Source organism: Pituophis catenifer, unplaced genomic scaffold (assembly GCF_029215685.1).
Source record: "Pituophis catenifer annectens isolate HBS135680 unplaced genomic scaffold, rPitCat1.0.hap2 SCAF_25, whole genome shotgun sequence".
NCBI classification, from domain to species: domain Eukaryota; kingdom Metazoa; phylum Chordata; class Lepidosauria; order Squamata; family Colubridae; genus Pituophis; species Pituophis catenifer.
The window spans coordinates 259348-281234 of record NW_027256905.1 but is presented as its reverse complement, the minus strand read 5'-3'; the positions used below and the strand labels follow the sequence as shown (position 1 = coordinate 281234).

At 40.5% G+C, this 21887-nt stretch overlaps 1 protein-coding gene across 1 annotated transcript in view; it reads left to right on the top strand.

Moving 5' to 3' along the window:
- LOC139326276 (vomeronasal type-2 receptor 26-like) overlaps positions 1 to 21397 on the top strand; it is a 154167-nt gene extending 132770 nt beyond the window's left edge. Inside the window, exons 4-6 of the mRNA XM_070956432.1 lie at positions 14818 to 15162; positions 19328 to 19454; positions 20487 to 21397. Of these exons, the coding sequence (XP_070812533.1) occupies positions 14818 to 15162; positions 19328 to 19454; positions 20487 to 21397 (1383 nt within the window). The remainder of the gene's footprint in view (positions 1 to 14817; positions 15163 to 19327; positions 19455 to 20486) is intronic.
- Positions 21398 to 21887: the final 490 nt, after the last annotated feature.

Sequence of the window (21887 nt, the reverse complement as noted above, 5' to 3'; positions counted from 1 at the left end):
TAATTCTTGGGGGCATAAACTGTCAGTATTTTAATTTTTCTTGTTCTCTTTAATGCTTTTGGCATGTGACCGTAATAAATGTTGAGTTGAATTGAATTGAATTGAATTGAATTGAATTGAATTGAATTGAATTGAATTGAATTGAATTGAATTGAATTGAATGGCTCTTTGGACCTGATTCCTTCAGGATCCTTCATTAGTCCTGGAAAGTCTTGAATGACCAGACTGTCCAACAGTGGTTCCTGTCTGCACTCTCGTCTGACCACTTGACAAGTCTGCAGCAGAAGAAAGACCCCAAAGCAATGGGATTGTTGTCATGGAAGGACAGGTCTGTTTTGACCCTTCCCCCCTCCCCACTCTTGATCCCCTCCCCAGCCAGGACATCTACACCAGTGAAAAGCAGCTCTTGGATTCCATGGAGAAGATACGGTTGGATCTATCACTCCCCACTCCGTCTGCCAAAGAAAGAAACACACACAGGGACCTGTGGGGCTTTGTAGGGTCCCACTAATGTGGACATCTGGATGGAGATGTCCATCCTGTCAGCTGCATCCAGAGGAGCCAAAGGGAGTGGTCCTTCCTCCCACAACCGTCACTGGGAACAGGGGCTCCTCCAGTAGAGAGCACGTCCAGCAAGGCCTCTGAAGGGCCAAGTGGATTCTCTTAGTTGTCAGGGAGGTTGTGGCCAAGTGTGAGATTGTGCAGGAGCTGGAATCCTTACCCACCAATTGAATGGCAAAAATACATCATAGTATATTAAAATCACTAATAGAGAAGCTCCTTTGCAAAAAATGCTTATATTATTATATCATCATGAATAGAAACAAGAACATCCTTTTTTTTTTCAATTTAATCCTCTTTGTCTCCACCAGCTGACTGAGTCTCAAGCCAACCCTGATCCAAAACCAGAGGCAAATGGTAGTTACCCATCACCTTGACATTGAATGAGTGTTGAGAAGGTGGGATGGAGATAGTTCTCCACCAGAGTTAAGAGTCACAAACAAACCATTATTTGTAGAAGGACTAATTTTTCTCTGGTCGCTAAAGGAGATTCAAAATAATTCAATCATTAAAACAGAACTATTATAAAAAGAAGAAGATTTTTTTAATGTGAGAAACATTTACTAATTCAAAAAACCCCTCATTTGTTTCTATAAGGATCAGGAATTGTGAATCAATCAGCAGTTATAAAAATATGGGACTGGGCTGGGCAGGGGCCATTACAACCGTTTTAATCACTACTTTAAGCAAAAGTTAGCATTCAAGTGATGAACTCAAGTTTGGATGGAGAGAGGAAAAAAAATCTGGAGTTGTTACGGTTTTTATTACATCCCATCTTTGGATTCCAGCGACTTCCACAAAATAAGTGCTGACTTCAGACTCTCTCTGTTGCAGTAAAATAAAGCCTTAAAATCGAATCTCAACTTTTTATTTTTCCATAAATGGTTTTGTAAAAGAAAGCAGATTTCGCATCCAAATCCTCCAGTTCTTAGGAAAGACAAAAGTCCCACCTCTCTTTCTCTCTATTGGCTGCTTCTATTCCTGCCCCCTTCGTCATGACAACCCTGTAGCCAATCAAAGAGAGGGAAGAGACAATTGCCTGGGAACTTCCCTGCCCTCAGCCAGATAGAGAAGAGGCTGAAGAAGCCAAGCCAAAGGGGGAGGGGGGGTCAAATAAAGAGCAAAGTTCAGAACTTTGGGGGGGATGAGAAAGAGGCAAAAGCTCCCAGAATTGCAGAGGGAGGGGGGCTTAAGACCCTTCCCCAGAAAAGGCTGCAATGAAGAGGGTCTCCTCAGCTGGGGGGTCTGGAGGGGCCACAGAGGACCCCCACCTTCCTCAGAGTCACGGAGGGTACCGTCCAGGGTCAGGCCGGCTGCCTTTTCCTCCCGGGCAACCCCGGATCCCCCTCAGAAGACCCAGCCCTGCATGGCTTTTCCACCACAGGAGCATCTCCTGGAAAGACATGGAGCCCAAGCGAGGCTGGAGAAACCCCGGGGGCTGCGTCCCCCCAACATAAACCTGGGGGACCCATAAACCAGGTTAATCTCTTCCCAGGAATGCCCCAGATCCCCTCCTCCTCCCTGGCCATCCTGGGCTTTCTCTATGGGTCTGGGCTTTCCTTTCCCCCCTGAGTGCCCCATGCATGTAAAGAGGTGGCTGAGCAACATGGGATATGGTTTCCCCCCCTTCCCAGGACTCAGAAGATGGAAGTTGGATTTTGCAGATCAGCTTTCCATCTGCAACATGAGGGTCCTGAGCTCCCCTTCCCTCCTTTCTTCCCTCCTTCCCCTCCCCACATGGGGTGAGAGGCAGCCTTGATTTCTCCATCTCTTTTCACTTGTTTTTTTCCTAACCTCTCTGTGTTTCTGTCTCTCTGTGTGTTTTTTCAACTATTCAATATTCTGATAACTACTTTTTCATTAATGTTTAATCTCTTCATTCTTTTCATTTATTTATTTTTTCTAGTTGGGTTTTTTTTTTTCATTAAAATTGATTTTGTTCTAGGAGTCTAGTCACACTATTGCATCAGCCCTTTTGTGCGATGCCCTTGAGCATTAGCTTTCAAAATAAAGTAAATTTTGGTTTCAACTCAGCTGGCAGTTATTTCATATCTGTGACATGCTCCAGCATTAACTGGCCCCCGGAGTTTTGTCTTTCATCGCTGTTGATTTCATTCTGGTGGGCTTCTCATGTGAGTTTCAGTTTAGGAAAAACACAGGACAAGTGTTTTCTCGGGATGAGAGAGCAGCAAACAAAGAGCTACAATCTCTTTTATTAGTTACCCAAATACAGCGTCATCAGAAGGCGTTATTATGGCCACACATCTCATATTACACACAAGAGATAGGGAAACAATGGTAAAGATACAAAGCAAAACCTAACTCTGGCTGCTTGGTATCAGATACTACCAGGCGAGAGGCCCATCTCTGTTATCTGATTCTCAGGAATGTGTTTACAAAGAGATAAGAGATATTTTTACTTTGTATCCCAGGATGTTTATACAAGGAGATATCTTTACTTTGTATCCCAGGATGTTTATACAAGGAGATATCTTTACTTTTGCAGGCACGTCCTATGTTAAAAACAATGAGAGAATGAATAGGGCCCTTCAGAGAGTATCCATATGAACCCGCTTTTCTTAGTTTGATTATTTCGATGCTAAGCTCCATACAAGTGTCCAACCAGTTAAACTGGTCTATACATGTACTATGGCCACTGCATTCCCACATTTCCTCTGTTTTTGTTTTTTGCAACAGGGTTCAGCTGTGTTGTTATTATGATGTTCTCTTTATGCCTGGGAAACATGTCTATCATCATAGTAAACAAAGCAGTAATACATTGAATACTACAACATACAGAAATAAGCAAAGCAATGATCATGAGTACAGTAGACAATATGTTCTTCAGCCATCTGGTTTCTGCAAATGTTTTTAGCTCACCCATCCTTTTATTATGGTGAACAAAGTTAGTGGAAAAGTGGCCAGGAGATGTCAAGCGAGGTAGGCCATCAAGTTTCTGAGTTGTACATTTCCACAAATCACTCACACAAATTGTAAATCCATCCGAATCCAGACACCCAAGAAAACCACATGTCAGGAGTTTGTAACCTATGAGTTATCTTGGAAGCCCTATCTTGTAAGTCCCGAGCACCTTCTCTGACCACACCTGATTTGTTCCTCCAGTTCCAGAAGGGCTTTGGTTTCACTTATCAGGACGTCCTTCCTATTGGAGGGAATAAAACCTTTGCATATTTGCAGAAGGGAGGGGAGACATAGGATACAGCAACAAAGCAAAACAAGCAGTACAATTATAGATACAATATTTGGCATAATTGATTTCAACCAAGAACCATCCGGGAGCCATGACCAAAGAGCAGCCCAGATGTCAATGGCGCCAGATCCATTGGATGATAAGGGATTGTTTTTTGATCATGTTTTCCATATGTTCTATGGTGTGAGTGATGTTGTACTGATAATCAGATACATAGGTACAACAACGTGAATGTATAAGGGCACAATCGCCTCCTTTAGCTAAGGCATATCGGTTTTGTAGGACTACCTCTCTGATTTCAGCCAGTTCTTTATTCATCAGCTTCAGCACCTTGATAGTCTTGTTGAACATATATACTGTCCAGTTATTTAATAAATGAAGATCCCAATAGTTCATTGCCACCTGAGATTGGGCAAGATGTTTCTTAATATCTGAGTTTTTAATGAGCCACCTGGTGTCAGTGGTGGGTGTGGTTTAGGAAATAGGAGTAGTGGAGTTTATCCAATTAGCAGCTATTTGAATGTCTTTTATTACTGTCCCATCATGATTGAATGTAGAGACTGCTGACATGAAGGATCATGAGATGTAGGGGCAATAGATGCAAGATCGTGACTTAATTCCAGAATCCATGATATATAATCTCCTCTATGCAATTGTTACAGAGGCTCATTGTCTTTATTCACTCCCCCCTCAGCTGGAAATGTCAATATGGGAACCTTAGGTGGTGGAGTAGACTTAGGTAGAAAGTAAGGACCTTGTGCATAGACAATGCGTTTGTGGCAGGAGCATTCTTACATGGTCACTTGAGAGTCCCAAAGCTAACAATGTCCAAGGCCATAAACAAATCATAGTCACTTATACGTGTGAAACAAAATTACTAGCAAAATTAGAAAAACAATTCTACTAATATTAATATGTATAAGAAAGTGTTAAAATGTATATGTACAATATGAAGGTAGTTTCCTCCTGATGAATATTTGCTGTGCGCAGGGGACCAACTTCCGGTGTAGTTCTGCAAAGCTGATGGTCACCACCTTGCGTTAAGAGTCTGTTGCCGGGAGGACTTAGCAAGATGTTTTTTCTCTTAAATCTCAGCACCAGGGGTTTCTCCTTCTTTTTGTTGTAAATGAAATGGTCTTACGTGTCTTCCGGGGACCCAAATGATGCGATCGTTATGCTGGACAGCAGCGTATCCACGGCCCCAGGTAATAAGGTCAGCGGGTCCTCTCCATGCAGGATCAGGTTGTTGGTGGAAATAGACCTTTGGTTTTAGGGCAGCTGATGGATAAGCAGAAAAATGACGGGTCGCAGCCGATGTGGGAGGCTGTCCAGTCAGGTTAAGAAAGTTCAAAGTATATAAACAAAGATTGAGTTTGTTTTGCATGGCTGGGAGGCCGAGGCATTTTTCCTCTTTCAATTTTATAAGCCAAATTTGTGTGTGATGGACCACTTGTTACAAAAGTCTGCAAAGGCAGTACTGGTGTAGTAGATCCATTGTCAGTTTTAAGTTCAATTGGGCGTCCCATCGATGCAGAAATCCGAATACAATGATTTATTACATGTTTGGTTGCTTCCCCCCTTTTTTGGGAATGCCAATAATAAATCCTGAATAAGTATCCAAGGAAACATGCAAATATTTCCATGGGGCAAAGGAAAGGTATTGAGTCACATACATTTGCCAATTTTCACAAGCTTTGAGTCCTCTAGGTTTTACACCCATAGGGATAGAATGAGCTTGTTGACTATAGGTAGGACATTGTTGTATGATGGCAGTCACTTCAGCTGCCATGAAACCAAATTGTTTCGCTAATGCTTTTTATTTTGATGAAAATAGGCATGACTGTCCCATGGTGTGATGGAAGATATAACCATGAGCGTAGTTGCAGCTTTGTCATTTCCCTCTTCCAATCTCTGTCTCCGCTACCCACAACATCTATAACCTTCCAATAAACAAATCTCCTTATAACACTAAACATTCAAGTCCTTCTCTCACTGCCATTCTGACTTCCAAGCCAGCCCAAGTCTGTGCAAACCAACTTTCTCTTAAACAATTCAACTCCTTTTCTGCACCAATATCTGATTGTCCTTCTAAATCTCCTTGTAAACTAGCATACTTCCAAAAGTCAACTTTCTGCTTTCCTTCACTAACTCTCTCTTACATTCCCTGTAACACTGGATTCTTTGCATACCAGTCTTTATTCAAAATAGCACAATTATCTATTCACAGCCTACAATATCCAGTCAATCCTAAAAATTTCCTCAACTCTTCAGGTGTTACTTCTTTCATTAATTAAATGTCCTAAGTATTTTATCTCTCTGTCTACATATTGTAATTTCTAACTCATCTCTGTGATAATTCCTAAAAATGGCAGCAGTTTTTGCTGCTGACAAACAAAAAAAAAACAAATAAACAACAGACAAACAAAGAACAAACATGCCATTTGTTAAGTATGCAAAATGCATGTAGACATAAAAACATTAAGGAGTATTTTGAGTCAATACTCTGAAATAGAATTGGGTATGAAAGTATTTAAAACGTCAAAAATATTCAGAAGGAAAAAATCAAAATTGCATTCTGAGCCGTTCAGTGCTCTGCAAAGGCAGGTATCAGATATCACCCTTTCACTCCCGCCTTTCTCTGGCTGGTTCTCTGAGAGAAAAAAAAATGGTTAAAAGTACAAAGTAGCCCCCCCCCCCTCTTTCGTGCCTCTCATCTCCCAGGGAAAAAAAGGAGGGGGTGAGGGAAAGGAAAAATTTTTTAAAACAGACCAAGCCTCCCTTCTCCTCGGAGGGCAGGGAGAGAAAAGAAAAAAAGTGCTTATACACAAAATTACATTTCATGCAATCCAATACACACCCATTCACATCTGTACTGCAATCAGACCTTTTGTATAATACATCCTTCATGCGAATCAGTCATTCAAATTATTTCAATGAACTAGTTTATTCCCAAAACAGTGAAAAAATTCAGGCAACAGTCATAATCACAAAAGGTGATATGGGCCCATAACCATTGCCCGGTTTTCCACAGTTTCAAGTTCAAACCCAGTCAATTTTTTGCTGGCCAGCCAAGCATATCAATTCCACACACTATCATTATAGATGTACATCAACAAAATATTTTTAAACAGAAATCACTTCAAGTTGATTAGTTCAAATTATCTGAGTCTTCCCATTTAGACAGGCTCTAATTTTATTTCCTGCTAAACCCCGGGTGGGAAGAACAATAAACAATTTATTTATTTATTTTTTCAGCCTGAGAAACATACTGAGAGTCAGAGATCAAATTAAAAGCTTGTTGAGAAAAAGTGTGAAAGCTAAGATAGTCGCAGACAATTAGTGTAAGATTCTTTCCAGACGTCGTCATGAGTATCCTTGTAAGCAATGGCTCCTCTGGAGAAAATCATTAAGCAAGTAAACCTAGGATCTTTAGGCAAATGATATGAAATACAGCTTACATAGTCAGTTAGAGCACACTGAAGAGATGAACCATTCCGAAGACAAAAGTAAAAGTCAGATTTTGAGATAGAAAGAATAATATTTATTAGATCAGTTCCATTTCTTCGACAGTCTGGATCACGTCCCAAGGTTATAATTTCAGCAATAGCTTAAATAAAGGGTAAAACATTTTTAGATGGTAATGAGACAAATAAAGCAATGTACCTTTTGCTGTTCTAAAACAGAATTAAATCTCCTGGCTTTTTTCTTTTAGTCAATAACTCAAATAATGGGCTAAGTAAATGCATGGGTAAAGAGAAATATGAGCAGTCCCAATTAATAGTACCCAGTAATTGTTGCAAATTTAACTTTGGGTAACTTTAAAAGCCGGAGCAGAAATAGATTGCACATAGTTTATGCCCTATACAGATAAGAAGCGTACAGCTGTATTTTTTCTGGGGCAATGTGCAATTCATTTACACATAAATCATTTTGTATTTTCAAAAAGCCAATTAGGTTGTATTTTTTGTGCTCCAATTAAAATGTCATCTATACGATGATCCTGACACACTTTAATCATATCTGCCAAATTAAGATTTTTTCCCAGCCCAAGAATAGCTTTTAAGTGGTGTTGTTTTTTAGCTTTCTTTCTTTATGTTAGAGAAGGCTTGTTGACGCTTGCCAGAAACAAGCATTTTTCTGAAGGCTTGTTAAGCACATTCAGAAGAAGCTTGCAAAATTGCAGCCGGCAGACACACTGAAAGCATTTCAGCAATTTATTCTATCCATCCCCCTTTTTTTGTCTAACTGTTTCTTTAAATTCTGCTTAGTGGGGGTGTAACTGACTCCTTCAGAATGAGCTGATGTTTAATTTCATGCCGTGCGTCTGCGTGGGTGATTTAACGTGAGAGCAATCTCTCAACAAAGTCTGAAAAGGAACTATTAACAGTGTCCTGAAGGCTTTTATTTATTTATTTTTTAATGTATCATAAAACACTCTATAACTAATCTCCAGAGTGCAAAAAATTTTTCAGGGCTGGGGAGGTTTGTGGAGGCATGTTCCCATCTGCTTCCACAGATTCACTTTTAAAGAGCCCTTTTATTGCCAAAAGTTTTTTAGAAGGTAAATCAAATTCTTTTCATGGGCAGGACTTTCCCGTTATCTTTTTTAAAAACAATAATTGAGGACTTGGCCAATTCTCTAAGTTTGTGGAGGTACGTAACCTGGGAGAACTAGAGAATTCTGCCCCCATACTCACGATTTATGGGAGGGTGCTTCGTTCGCAGACGACCGGCCCTGGTTTGCAGAGGCTCTTCCAGCCGAATGAGTATGAGGGTGCCAAGAGACGTGCTCGATCCATGAATCACGTCGGGGACACCAGATGTTGATTTCATTCTGGTGGGCTTCTCATGTGAGTTTCAGTTTAGGAAAAACACAGGACAAGTGTTTTCTCGGGATGAGAGAGCAGCAAACAAAGAGCTACAATCTCTTTTATTAGTTACCCAAATACAGCGTCATCAGAAGGCGTTATTATGGCCACACATCTCATATTACACACAAGAGATAGGGAAACAATGGTAAAGATACAAAGCAAAACCTAACTCTGGCTGCTTGGTATCAGATACTACCAGGCGAGAGGCCCATCTCTGTTATCTGATTCTCAGGAATGTGTTTACAAAGAGATAAGAGATATTTTTACTTTGTATCCCAGGATGTTTATACAAGGAGATATCTTTACTTTGTATCCCAGGATGTTTATACAAGGAGATATCTTTACTTTTGCAGGCACGTCCTATGTTAAAAACAATGAGAGAATGAATAGGGCCCTTCAGAGAGTATCCATATGAACCCGCTTTTCTTAGTTTGATTATTTCGATGCTAAGCTCCATACAAGTGTCCAACCAGTTAAACTGGTCTATACATGTACTATGGCCACTGCATTCCCACACATCGCTATGCAAAAAAACATCAGATTTATTTATTTCTTCAGCCACAGGTGCCGTGTATTCCCTCCGGGGCCACTTTCAAGCATGGAGCTCCCAAAGCTCTCAATTCTAGATGACCGATCTCTGCCCCTGTTATTATGAATCACATGAGGATTATTTCCCTTTCATTTCCCTCCAAAGAATTTCCCAACAATCTCCAAGTCCAAGAACTACTTGAATTATCCAGGGATCCCTCCTGAGAGGGAAAATTATGGTAAAAGTTTCAGCTCTGCTCTTTGGCTGAATGCTCCAGGGGAGACTTTGGGCAGAGAAATATGGAGTTTTGGGACAGGCAGAATCTGTGCTCTTTAATGTACGTCTCTCTCCTTTCCAGGTGAAGCTGAGTGTTTCTCTGTGTTTAAAGAAGGAAAGCAACTGGAGTTTCTGAATTCTTCACCTTCTTCTTTAGAAACAGGAAAGGGAATCATTGATTCACGCCATGAATTATGAACCTCCGGCTTCTGCCTCTGATGCTGCTTTTGTCCCATTCAGTCTCTGGGAAGCTGAGAATGAAATGCCCGCTGAGTTTGGAGAACCAGGATGGAAAACAACCACAGAGCTTTTACAGCCCAGGAGACCATCTCATTGGTATAGTCATCACTGGAAATGAAATCTTGCATACAAAGTTGCTTTTCAACGTGGCTCCTTCTCTTCAATTTGTTTTCCAGGATCTGTAAGTCATTCAGGGTGATGGAGTTGCACTCCCTCCATTTTAACCCTCTCCTTCTTTTCTGTTTTATATTTTTCATTTATTCCTATATTAAGGAATATGTCTAATTTCCTGAATGATTTTGATTCCCATGGCTTCTCTCTTTTCTCTGATTTTGTTAAAGAGACTCAAATCCAAAAAAGGGTCTGAAAAAAAGCTGAAAGGGCTGCAGATTATTTTCCTCTCTCAGTTCAGTCCTTAATTTATCATTTGAATAATGAATTTAAAGTAATGGTGGAATCAGCTGTAGTTGCTATACCTCACCCATTTCCATATTTGTGTAACTGATCATTGCTTTTGGATCAATGTTGGCTTAAGGCTCAGTAGGCTTCTGCAGGATTATATATTAAAAACAGTATTTATTGTTGCTTTTGATTATAATAACATGTTTTAACAATAGGAATGTTTATGGTTTTCCATATGGCATACGGTTCATTTTCAACATTCAAACGTTCAACAAGAATTCCCAGCTCCTGCACAATTTCACACTGGGCTACAACATCCATAACAACTATTTGAGCACTTTCCACACTTCAGATGCCTTGCTGGACATTCTCTCCACTGGAGAAGCCAATGTCCCCAACTACAGCTGTGGAAGGAAGGAGAACCTCCTGGTTCTTCTTGATGCAGCTGACAGGGAGATCTCCATCCAGATGTCAACATTAGGAGGCACCTACAAAGTCCCACAGGTTTGTATGTGTTTTTCTCCCTCTGGTAAAGTGAGTGGTGGGTGGTGGTGGGTGAGCAATAGATGCAATCATGTCTTCTCCATGGAATTCAAGAGTTACTTTTCTCCCTATTCTCAATATTTTACCCCATTATGTTCATGTTGAGATTAATCATAAAAGGCCTAAAATGCAAGCAATAAATTCCCTGGAGAAGATATTCTAACAACTATTTAACTGATCAAAATATATCCCTGGTTGTTGGAGCCTCTATTGGCATCTTCATTTTCACAGATAAATAATGCCTGCCCTATCCACTCAGATTCCTACTCCTACTCCCACACATTCCACTAGCAATTATAGGTCAATTAGACTAGCAGATATTGTGGCTAAAATTTATGCCATGATCCTCTTAGTTAAACTTGAGAAAAATGCATTCTTTGCAGAAGAACCAGAAGGTTTTAGGTAGAGTTAAAAGCTATATATATTTTATAAGAAATAAGGCATAAATTAATAATCTAATATTGGCAACAAATTTGTCCTGAAATATCTAAACTATATCAGTGAGGTAAAACAAGGTTTGCTGCTTTCTAGATGTTAGTGCAGCATTTGACTCAATAAACAGAGAAATATGATGGAGAAAATGTGTTGCCCTCAAAATGGAGCTCAGCCTATTGGCCCTGATCCAAGCCCTTGTTTGAGAGGGAGGTTTGGTTTCAATGGAGCCATGAGAAGAAGGATCTATGCTTACCAAGGGGGAAGGGAAGATGCATATTTGAATCCTTGTCTAAATATTTCTTCTTATTCAGTGTAAATATGAATGACTTACTAGCAGTAATGAAGGATAAAAACAAAACAAAACCCCAGATCATTAATAAATGTTATTTCATTTTTTGAAAAACAATGACTAAATTAGTGGATTAATGAAATGCAGTGCATGTAGTATACGGTACGTACATTTCAGAAAGGCTTTTACAAAGTAAACCACAACCTATTTCTCAGGAAGCTGAAAATATGTGGGATAGACAGCATCACCCCCAGATGGAGTCAGCCTGTGGTCCTCAATGGAACTACGTCTGCATGGAGGGAAACAAGCAGTGGGGGACCCCAAGGTTCCATTTTAGGCCCAGTTCTTCAACATCTTCATGAATGATTTGGATGAGAGGAGAAATGGGGAAATCATCAAATTTGAAGACAACACTAAAGTGGCAGGAATAGCCAACACCCCAGAAGAGAGGCTGAAGATCCAGATGGATCTAGATAAATTTGAGCCCTGGGCCTATCTAACAAACTGTAATTCATTGTAGAGAAAAGTAAGATTTTATACTTAGGCTAGAAAAACCAAATGTCCATTTACGGATGTGGTGAAACCTGGCTCAATAGCAATAACTATGAAACGGATCTTGGAGTCCTAGTGGACAATCACTTAAATATGAGTCAGTAATCTGTGGCAGCACCCAAAAAAGCTAATTCAGTCCTAGGCTGCATTACCAGATGAATAAAATCAAGATCATATGAAGTATTGGTACCACTTTATGATGCCTTGTCAAGACAACACTTGGAATAGTGCATCCAGTTTTAGTCTCCATATTATAAAAAAGATGTAGAGACTCTGGAAAGAGTGCAGAAAAGATGATTAAGGGTCTGGAGACTAAAACATATGAGGAACAGTTGCAGGAATTCAGTATGTCTAGTCTAGTGAAAAGGACGAGGGGTGACATCATAGCAATGTACGAATATTTGGGGGGCTGCCACAGAGAAGAGGAGGTCCACCTATTTTCCAAAGTACTAGAAGGCAAGACAAGAAACAATGGATGGAAGCTAATCAAGGAGAGAAACAACCTAGAACTAAGGAGAAATTTCCTAACTGTGAGGAATGGAACGTCTCCCCTTCAGAAATTGTGGGTGGTCCATCACTGGAGGCTTTTAAGAAGAGACTGGACAGCCACTTGTCTGGAATAGTATAGATAGATACAGATTAACAGAGTTGGAAGGGACCTTGTAGGTCATCTAGTCCAAGCAGACCCTACACCATTTCTGACAGATGACGGTCCAGTCTCTTCTTGAAAGCTTCCAGTGATGAAGCTCCCACAACTTCTGAAGGCAACTTTATCTCTTTATTTCCAGGTTGAATCTCTCCTTGTTCAGTTTCCATCCATTATTCCTTGTCCAGCCTTTGTCCGGCGTTTGGGTGCTTTGGAAAATAGCTAGACCCCCTCCTCTCTGTGGCAGCCCCTCAAATATTGGAAGACTGCTATCATGTCTCCCCTGGTCCTTCTCTCCACTAGACCAGCCAAGCCCAGTTCCTGCAACCGTTCATTGTATGTTTTAGCCTCCAGTCCCCTAATCCTCTTGGTTGCTCTTCTCTGCACTTTTTCTAGAGTCTCAACATCTTTTTTATAGTGTGGTGACCAAAACTGGATGCCGGAATCTAGGTGTGGTCTTACTAAGGCTTTATAGGGTGGTATTAGTACCTCTCTTGATCTTGATTGTATCCCTCTGTTAATGCAATTTAGGATCGCATTGGCTTTTTTGACTGCCGCTGCACACTCTTGACTAATATTTAATTGGTTGTCCACGAAGACTCCAGGATCCCTCTCACAGTTACTGCTATTAAGCCTGGTTTACTGCTTGAACAGGGGGTGGACTAGAGGACCTCCAAGGTCCCTTCCAACCCTTTTATTTTGTTATAAGTTCTGTTATAGGTACACATGTTTAGCTTGCTAAATTCCTATTGGAATAGACTGATTTATACAGATAATGTGATATTATCCTATTTACACATTGGATTGTATAGACTAGGATTGTTTTGTCTTAATAATTATGTGATAATTTATAAAGCAAGTTCAAAAGTTATGGTCTTTGGGAAATGACATCATAGCCATAGATGGTCAGCCATTAGAGCAATTAACACCTTTCCTTACATGGGGTTGTTTTCTCTGAGCCTGAATCTTGGCTCCCTCATCATCCAAGGAGCTCAGTTAGAGAAAGGGCAGGAGTGAAAGTGGTGCTTAAAGGAAAACCTCACAGCTCTCCAGCTTCCTCAGCCCCAATTATTAAAGTATCTGAGGCCCAGTTTTCCCCCATGTTCTTCCATCAATCTGATGTTTGGGGCTTCAGAGAGAAACCACCAGCAGAACCAACCCAACCTCAGCCTCTGAGGAGGATCTTGGGGTGGGTAAAAGGACTCCAGCTGCTGCCCTCAGAGCTGATTTGGGAATTTACACCATTTCTGCTTTGTCTGAATTCAGAAAATATGGTCATTGGCATAAAATTTAATCTATGGAAAGTGACAGACTCTGAAAATTGTGGCTGTTGGAACAGACAAAACTTCAATTAAAGACCAAACTTGGATTATGCATCTGACAAATCTTATTAGATTTTGAGGTCTGCCTGTTTCTTGTATAACTGGAGAAAGAAGTTAAAAAAATTTCCTCCAGAAAGAATCTGGGATAGAGAAGCAAAAAAAGATGCAGCAATCCTCAAAAATTATAATAGGCCCTTTATTGGAATAGAATACTCCAGTTGGCATTTTCACATGTTAATCTAATTGTGATAAATTGTAGGGGTGATACAGTAATATGATTTACAATTTTATTGTTTTTTAATTTGCTTATTATTTTCCATTATTATGATACAATCTTGCTAATAGTCTGTCTTTAATATTTTAGACAATATCTGATTAAGAAACTATTCTAATACATTCAGGAGAACCAGGTGGATTTATTAAAATCTAATATTTTGGACTTGATCTAATCCTAAATGTAACACAGCATTCTTCATTGCTTTTTCAGATCAAAGTTGAAACTGCTTCAGAGGCTCTGAGTGATAAAAGTAAATTCCCCTTTTTCTACCGGATGCTCCCCAAAGAAGGATTCCAGTACCCAGCAATTGTTCAGCTGCTCCTCCATTTCAGATGGACCCTGATTGGCCTCTTTGCTTCAGACACAGAAAATGGAGAGAATTTCATGAGGATTTTTCCTCCTATGCTTGTCAGGAGTGGAATTTGTGTGGTTATATCACAACTGTTCTCAGCAACTGGATACACAACAGCTCTCAGAAATTCCCTCTCTAAGTGGAGACCAGTCAACGTCTTTGTTTACTTCATAGAATTTATTTCCATTTTGGAGAGAATTCTTCCTTTCCATTTAACATTTATACGTCTGCCAGGACCCATTGAAGGGAAAATCTGGATCCTCACAAATTTTGCAGGGTATCCAATGAACAAACGCAGACTTCTCAAATACATCCATAGTACTTGGAACTTTGGTTATCTGGCAAAAAAAAGGCCAAAAGATTCTGCCTTTGAACCCCATTTCTTTGTGGAAAGAAAGTTTCAAGATCTTTATTTCCGCTGTTCTCTTTCAAAGAACGTCTTTTCTGTCAAAGGCCGCAGAAGATGCACCCAGGAAGCCCCACTGGAGACCCAGGAGAAAAGGAACAGGATCTGGATTCCAAATGACTATCAATGTTACAGTATCATGAAGACTCTGGCCCAGGCCTTGAATGCCGCTTATTCCTCCAGATTGAGGAGGAAGAGAAGGAAGGAGGGAGAAAAGATCTTGGGGTCTCCAAGGCTGCAGCCATGGCAGGTATGGGGGTCCCAATATGGATTCATCTAATCTTAGATCCTTTGGAGGAGGAATCCAGAGGAGAAAGAGGGGAACCAACTCAACAGATCTGGCAAATTCAATTACTCAGAGAATAATGGTTCCAAACAGTAGATACCATGGAATTTTGATATTAAACTCTGCTCATTTGTAAATGCTGTATTCTTTTTTAAATGAATTCCTGTATTTGTGGGTTTGTGATTAGGATGGTGGAATTTCCCCTTTGTTCCGTCCCCACTGCAGGTGGGTCTGTGTGCAGCTCAACAGGCAGCTAAACCCCCCTCTTCTCCTCCAGTGAAAGGGAGCCTGGGGTGGATCTGGGTGTTTCATTGGGAGAAAAGGGCACGGAGAAACTGAGGAAATGCAAAGAGTGAGAATCAAATATAAATAGGAGATAGGCAGCATTAACTATCAGCCAACAAAGAAGCAGCTGGAACCTCTCCAGCGATGCTCCGTGTGAGGGACGGAGGCCTCCGGATGACCATGTGTCGCGGTCAAACCGGCTGCTTCGGTCTCCTCCAAAGGCTGAGAGAAAAGGGAGTCTGGCTTCAGACCATACAGTTAGGCTTATCTACCCCCAGCCACTAGGTGGGGCTAGAGCAACAACAGCACAATAGTTACCTGTTGTGGCATGACACAATTTATAAATTTGGAGGAGACCCTGAGACCATCTAGCCCAACCCCTCCTCTCTGCAGGAATCCCAGTTAAAGCTTCTCTGACTGATGGCTGCTCAATCTTTGCACTCAGATAATCCATAAAGAGGAGACTGAACTTCTCTGCTTCACTGGCTCAGCTCTAAAACAGCTCATCCTTTTATCATATTTTTTCTCTCCTTCAGCTAAAATCTCCTCTCTTGTAACTGAATTCATTTTTCCGTGTTTGACACTCTGGAATAATAGTGAGCATTTCCACAAACACGCCTATCAAGTTTGGTATCCCTCATCTTTCTTCCAGTCCATCATTTGTGTTCTTATAGGAGAGACTATTGTTAGTCAAGTCCTAGTTCCTAAAAATCAGGTTTTTTCTATTGCTTTTTACTCATGTACCCTTCTCTGTGTCCTAATCATAAATATTTTTTCTGGAAACTTGATATTCCTCCCATTAAATTTTATTTTATTCAAAAAGGTAAAATACAAGTTTTGGAAAATAAAGCAATTACAAAGACTAAACAAAACTACACAAAACATTTTTTAAAAAAATTGTGCATTAAAAACAGACAAAAACATGCATATCATCCCCCCAGTTAAATACAATACAGCAGTAATAGTTCCTCCCCCTTGCAAAAGAGGCCCACAATTATAAACTATACATCTATTTGCAACTACTTGCCCTGTCATCTATCTGCTGTATATAAAAAATGTAGTTAACAGGCAATCCAACAATAAAGTTAAATTTCAAAATTTTAAAATTATCTGTTATCTGCTTTCTTATTTAACTCACAGAAAATTTGCAGGGGATTCTTATCTACCACAGATCACCACAATCATTACCTCTGATCCATCCAGAATCTGTCCAGGGTTAAACATCTTTGTTTGTTTCTTAATAATAATGCATTTCCTTAAAATTTTAATTAGAATCTTTCCCAACAACTGCTTTCCATTCCCCAAAGTCACAGGACCTCCTGTAAATTGAAACACAACAACTCTTAAGACTTGTTTTCCAGTTAAGTATGACAAGTCCATTCCCCAATCTCCCTCAATCTTCTTGAAAGAATCCATTTCTTCAGTCATCTGTTCTGTCCACTTTGAGTCTTCAGCCTCCATGGCCTCTCCAGCCATCTCCAAGCAGCCTGCCTTCAAACCAAACTCCTCCTTCAGGGATGCCAGCAGGATATTAAGTTCCAGTCCATCCATCCAATCCATCCAATTCAACAATTGTTGCTTGCTTCTGATTATCATCTTTAAATTGATTTAAGACCATTGTTATTTCATCAAACTTTTTAAATGACGTTTCAAATAAGGCTTGTAAGTTGAAAGACTTTATATTCTTTAAATCACATCAAATTAGCTTATTCTAAGATCGTATTAATTACTGTATTAAGGACAACATAGAAAAATTGATGAGCAATGGCAAATTGTTATCCATCACCTTCAGGTTTCATAGGAAAGATTTAAAAGGGCTAAAAATTATTTGTGTATCATTTTGAAGACAGTTTTTATCCACTTAGTTATACTATCCGCCCCTCAGGTTTCTAATCACATCACACAATTGTTTGTGAGTCTGTCAGATCTGTGAATCTGCCTTTCTTTGGGGGAAGGAGGGGACCCCGGATTACATTTATACTTTACTTTCTACCCCTTTCCTCCCCCCATGTATCTTGTATCCTGCAGCCCATTGATTTATAACCTTTAGCCTGGCGCCTAAGCGGCCTGGCATTTTCTCACCTTTTGGGGAGTATAAGGGGAGGGAGGGCCATGTGTCGGAAGAGGACCCTGGGAAAGTTCCCTTATCACTTTCTCAGAGCATCTGGTACAATAACATCTTCACACCTGCGGATTGGCTGAATCCCCACTGGACTGTTGGGAGGGTTCCTACTTTCCTTTATTCTAACTGTATTGCCTGAGGGCCCTCAGAGCCTGCTTTGATTCCGTCCTTCCACCACTCCTTCCCAATAAAAGCTTCCTTTTGAAAGGCCAAGTTTCAAGAGTCTGTATTTTCCTGAATGAGGAGGAGAGGGCGGACCTTACAGAGTCCTTTACTAAAATCCAGTTATGTCACCAGTCTTCCCATAATCTATTTAGGAAGTGTAATGATGTGTGAGAATGACTTTTGGGATGAGGGGAAGAGAGGCTGCCTAGGGAAGGATCAGAGAAGAGGGGAGAATCCTGCAGCTGCATAATGGGAGAGAAAGAAACTCAGAAAGGATCCTGGCTAACTTTTCAGGCTGAGAAAAGAGTTGGTGGGAGACTTGTTTTTTCAGATCTGCAAAATGTTGTTAATGTCGCATTACAATCAAGTAGAATTAGCACATCTGGAGGTGTTTTCCATTGGGATGACCAGGGAGAAGATTAGCCTGACAACTTTCTTCTGGATAATCCCATGTTTCTGGGAATCAACCTCTTGTTTTCAAAGAGTTTATGAATCATCTTTTTTCTTTCTCTGTTCATTTTAATTGTCATCTGCTCTAGAATGTTCCCTATAATTGACCAATTGTGTCAATTATATTTTCTCTATATTTTGTCAGTATATCATTGACAAATTTTTCTCAATCTTTTTCATTCACTTTTGAAGATAATGGCAGTATTTGTATCCTAATTAACCATATTTGGAGATTACACAATTGTAGAAGAAAGATTCAATGTGGGATAAGAAACAAATTCTGTTTTTCAAATTCCTGGATGTTCCCATTCTAGTTTCATCCCTTTCTGGAGAAGAATGAATTTTGGAATATTTCCAGCATTAAACTGTACTTGGACCAAAATGGAGAGATAAAAGCAGATCTGGCCATTCAGGCTTCCTTGGTTCTCCCCAAGGGGTATCCCATAGAAGAGACTCTTGCATATTTTCAAAGACAGAGACTTACTATCAGAGGAAGTGCTCTTTCACGACTAAAGTTGCTCAATAAGGTGAGAGAAATTTTGGTGTCTCTTCTCTGTTTTCCAAAGCCTGAGGTCCCATTTCCAGTGAGCAAAGCCCAGAGTCTCCAGGGTGGTTGGCCTCCCATGCCAGGTGATGTCATCTAATGGAAGTTCTTCAACAGACGGGACTTAAATGAAATGGCTTTGTCATGTTTTATCGAAACCTTTCAAGATCTTACTGGTCAGAGGTTTCTTTCTTCATCATAGTTTTATTCTACATTAAAAAATCTAATGGAATAAAAGTTTCCTCAATCTTTTACAGTAAACTTTGTTCTCAGTTTTAATAAGAATATATCATATTTAAATCTTTTTTCAATTCCATCCCTCTAGACTTTATTAAGTAGAAAAGTACTTCATTGTAATGTTTAATTCCAAAAGAAAAAGGGAGGAAATAAAGGAAGAATCTGCCAGTTATTTTATCTCCTGCATCTATTTAGAAGTAGTCAGAGATTTCACATTTACCTCAGGGAAGACCAGAGGCTACTTGTCTCCATCCATTTCTGCCTCCATTTTCCATGGACGGAGTGTCCTAACACCTTTTCTTTGGCATTCCTTTTCTTCTGCTCAGTCCCTGCCTCAGTCCAAATGTGTGGAAAGTTGCCATCCTGGATTTGTCAAGAGGGCTCGAGAAGGAGAGCCAGTTTGCTGCTACGACTGCGTTCCTTGTCCAGAGGGGACCTTCTCCACTCAGGAAGGTGGGTCACAGTGAGGAAAATGGGAGGCTTTGTGGAACTGGATCCATCCAGAACCTTTTTATGAAAGTGCAAGTTAAAAGACAGATCGAAGCTCACCTCTCATTGTTTTTTTTAATCTGCACAATTTCTTATCTAAACGGAAGTAAATCAAAAAGACTTGGAAGGAGGGGCTGGGAAGAGATGGGAGGAGGGGGTGGCAGACTGGGCAAGCTTTACTAACAGCAGAGGAAACATCTCTCCTGCTTGGATATGTGCTGCTAAGTTCACCTTTCTAGGAACATCTGAGATCTTTGAAATTTGATGAATTGTTTTAGGTCCACCTTCTGAAAGACCTTGCAATTCACTGTATATTGGATCCTCCCCTTGAGGATCACTGAGAAGGTGTCACTGGTCCATAATCTGGTGCTGTGGATAGTTATGGGGGGAACTCATTACACAAATAGTCTGCCAGTCATGTATATCAATCAATCAATCAATCAGAATAGAGTAGAAGGAACTTTGGAGGTCTTTTAATCCTACCTCCTGTTCAAGCAGGAGAACTTATACCATTTCAGACAAGTGACTGCCCAGTCTCTTCTTAATGTTGAAGCACCCACAACTTCTGGAGGCCAGCTGTTCCACTGGTTAATTGCTCTCACTGATAGGAAGTTTCTCTTTAATTCAAGGTCGCTTCCAGATGTTACAATATGCTGTAGATGTCCACCAAGTCCAAGATATTAACTGCCATGTGGCAGGACTCAGGATGTTTGCCTAAAAAGATTATATGATTCATCATTTACCTCTAATAATGTAGGTTCCTATGAAGATTCTACACATTACACAAATAATTAACATCCTAGGACTTCCCTCAACTTCATATAACTAGCTACATTTTTAAAGAAAAAAAAAATCCTTTTTATGCTCTTTTTAATGAAATAGTAAAGAAATTCTTCTTGGAAAATGTATGTGGTATCAGCTGTTATCCAAAGAAGGTTTTTCTTGCACGAGAAAAGGACAGAATATTAAAGAAATATTGCTTTTATGCTATCTCAGATACGGAAAAATGCACCAAGTGTCCAGATGATAAATACCCAAATGAATCCAGAATCCAATGTATCCCCAAAGTCATAATCTTCCTGTCTTATGAAGAACATCTGGGCATCATTCTGGTCTCTTTTGCTCTACTCTTCTTCCTAACCACAGGCCTTGTTTTAATCATCTTCATGAAATACCGAGAAACTCCCCTTGTCAAAGCCAACAACCGGGACCTCTCCTACATCCTCCTGGTCTCCCTCCTGCTTTGCTTCTTGTCTCCTTCTCTCTTCATTGGTCAACCAAGGAAAGCCACCTGCCTTCTCCGACAAACAGTTTTTAGCATCATCTTCTCAGTTGCCGTTTCTTCTCTCTTGGCCAAAACCATCACGGTGGTGCTGGCCTTCCTGGCCACAAAACCAGGAAACCGAGTGAAGAGATGGTTGGGGAAGAGCTTGGCCAACTCCATCATCCTTTCTTCTTCTGCTCTCCAAATTCTCATCTGCTCCATCTGGCTGGGAGTTTCTCCCCCCTTCCCTGACTCTGACCTCCACTCCCAGCCTGGAGAGATCATCCTGCAATGCAACGAAGGGGCCGTTGTCATGTTCTACGTCACCCTCAGCTACATGGGCTTCCTGGCTGCCATCTGCTTCACGGTGGCTTTCCTGGCCAGGAACCTGCCTGGGGCCTTCAACGAAGCCAAGCTGATCACCTTCAGCATGCTGGTCTTCTGCAGTGTCTGGGTGACTTTTGTGCCCACCTACTTGAGCACCAAAGGGAAATACATGGTGGCTGTGCAGGTCTTCTCCATCCTGGCCTCCAGTGCTGGTCTGCTGGGCTGCATCTTCATCCCCAAGTGCTACATTATCCTTCTGAGGCCAGACCTCAACACAAAGGAGCAGCTCACAGCCAGAATCAATGTGAAAACATGAGATATAACACCATTGTGATATTGGAAAAATGGTTAAGGTTTCTTTTATTTGAAAGGAGATATTAATTCTTTCCATTTAGATAGTATATAGGAAAAGAAAAAATATCTGTTTCAAAATGGGAAACTGTTGAACGATTGGAATTCTTGTAGCTCCCTTTCTTCTCAGCTCAATAAATTTTACTAAAGAGAACTCTGTGAAAGTCATTCAAAGGAATTTGCTGTTCAGCAACAGCTACTAAATATGACACCTTACAAAAAATGTGAGCACTTGTTCGTACTGACAGCAGCTAAAAGTGTGTGTGAGAGAGAGTGAAGAGGAAAAGAGATCAGGAAGAAGCTGTGGGAACCAAGCACCAGCCTGGTTGCCTGATCACCTCCGTGAAAATGCCGGAATGACGTGAAATGCCATGTTTGACTGGCTCTCAGCTGGGGAAGCAAATCTTCATCACTCTTATATAGTTCTTTCTTGATTTCCTGATAAAACTCCTTTG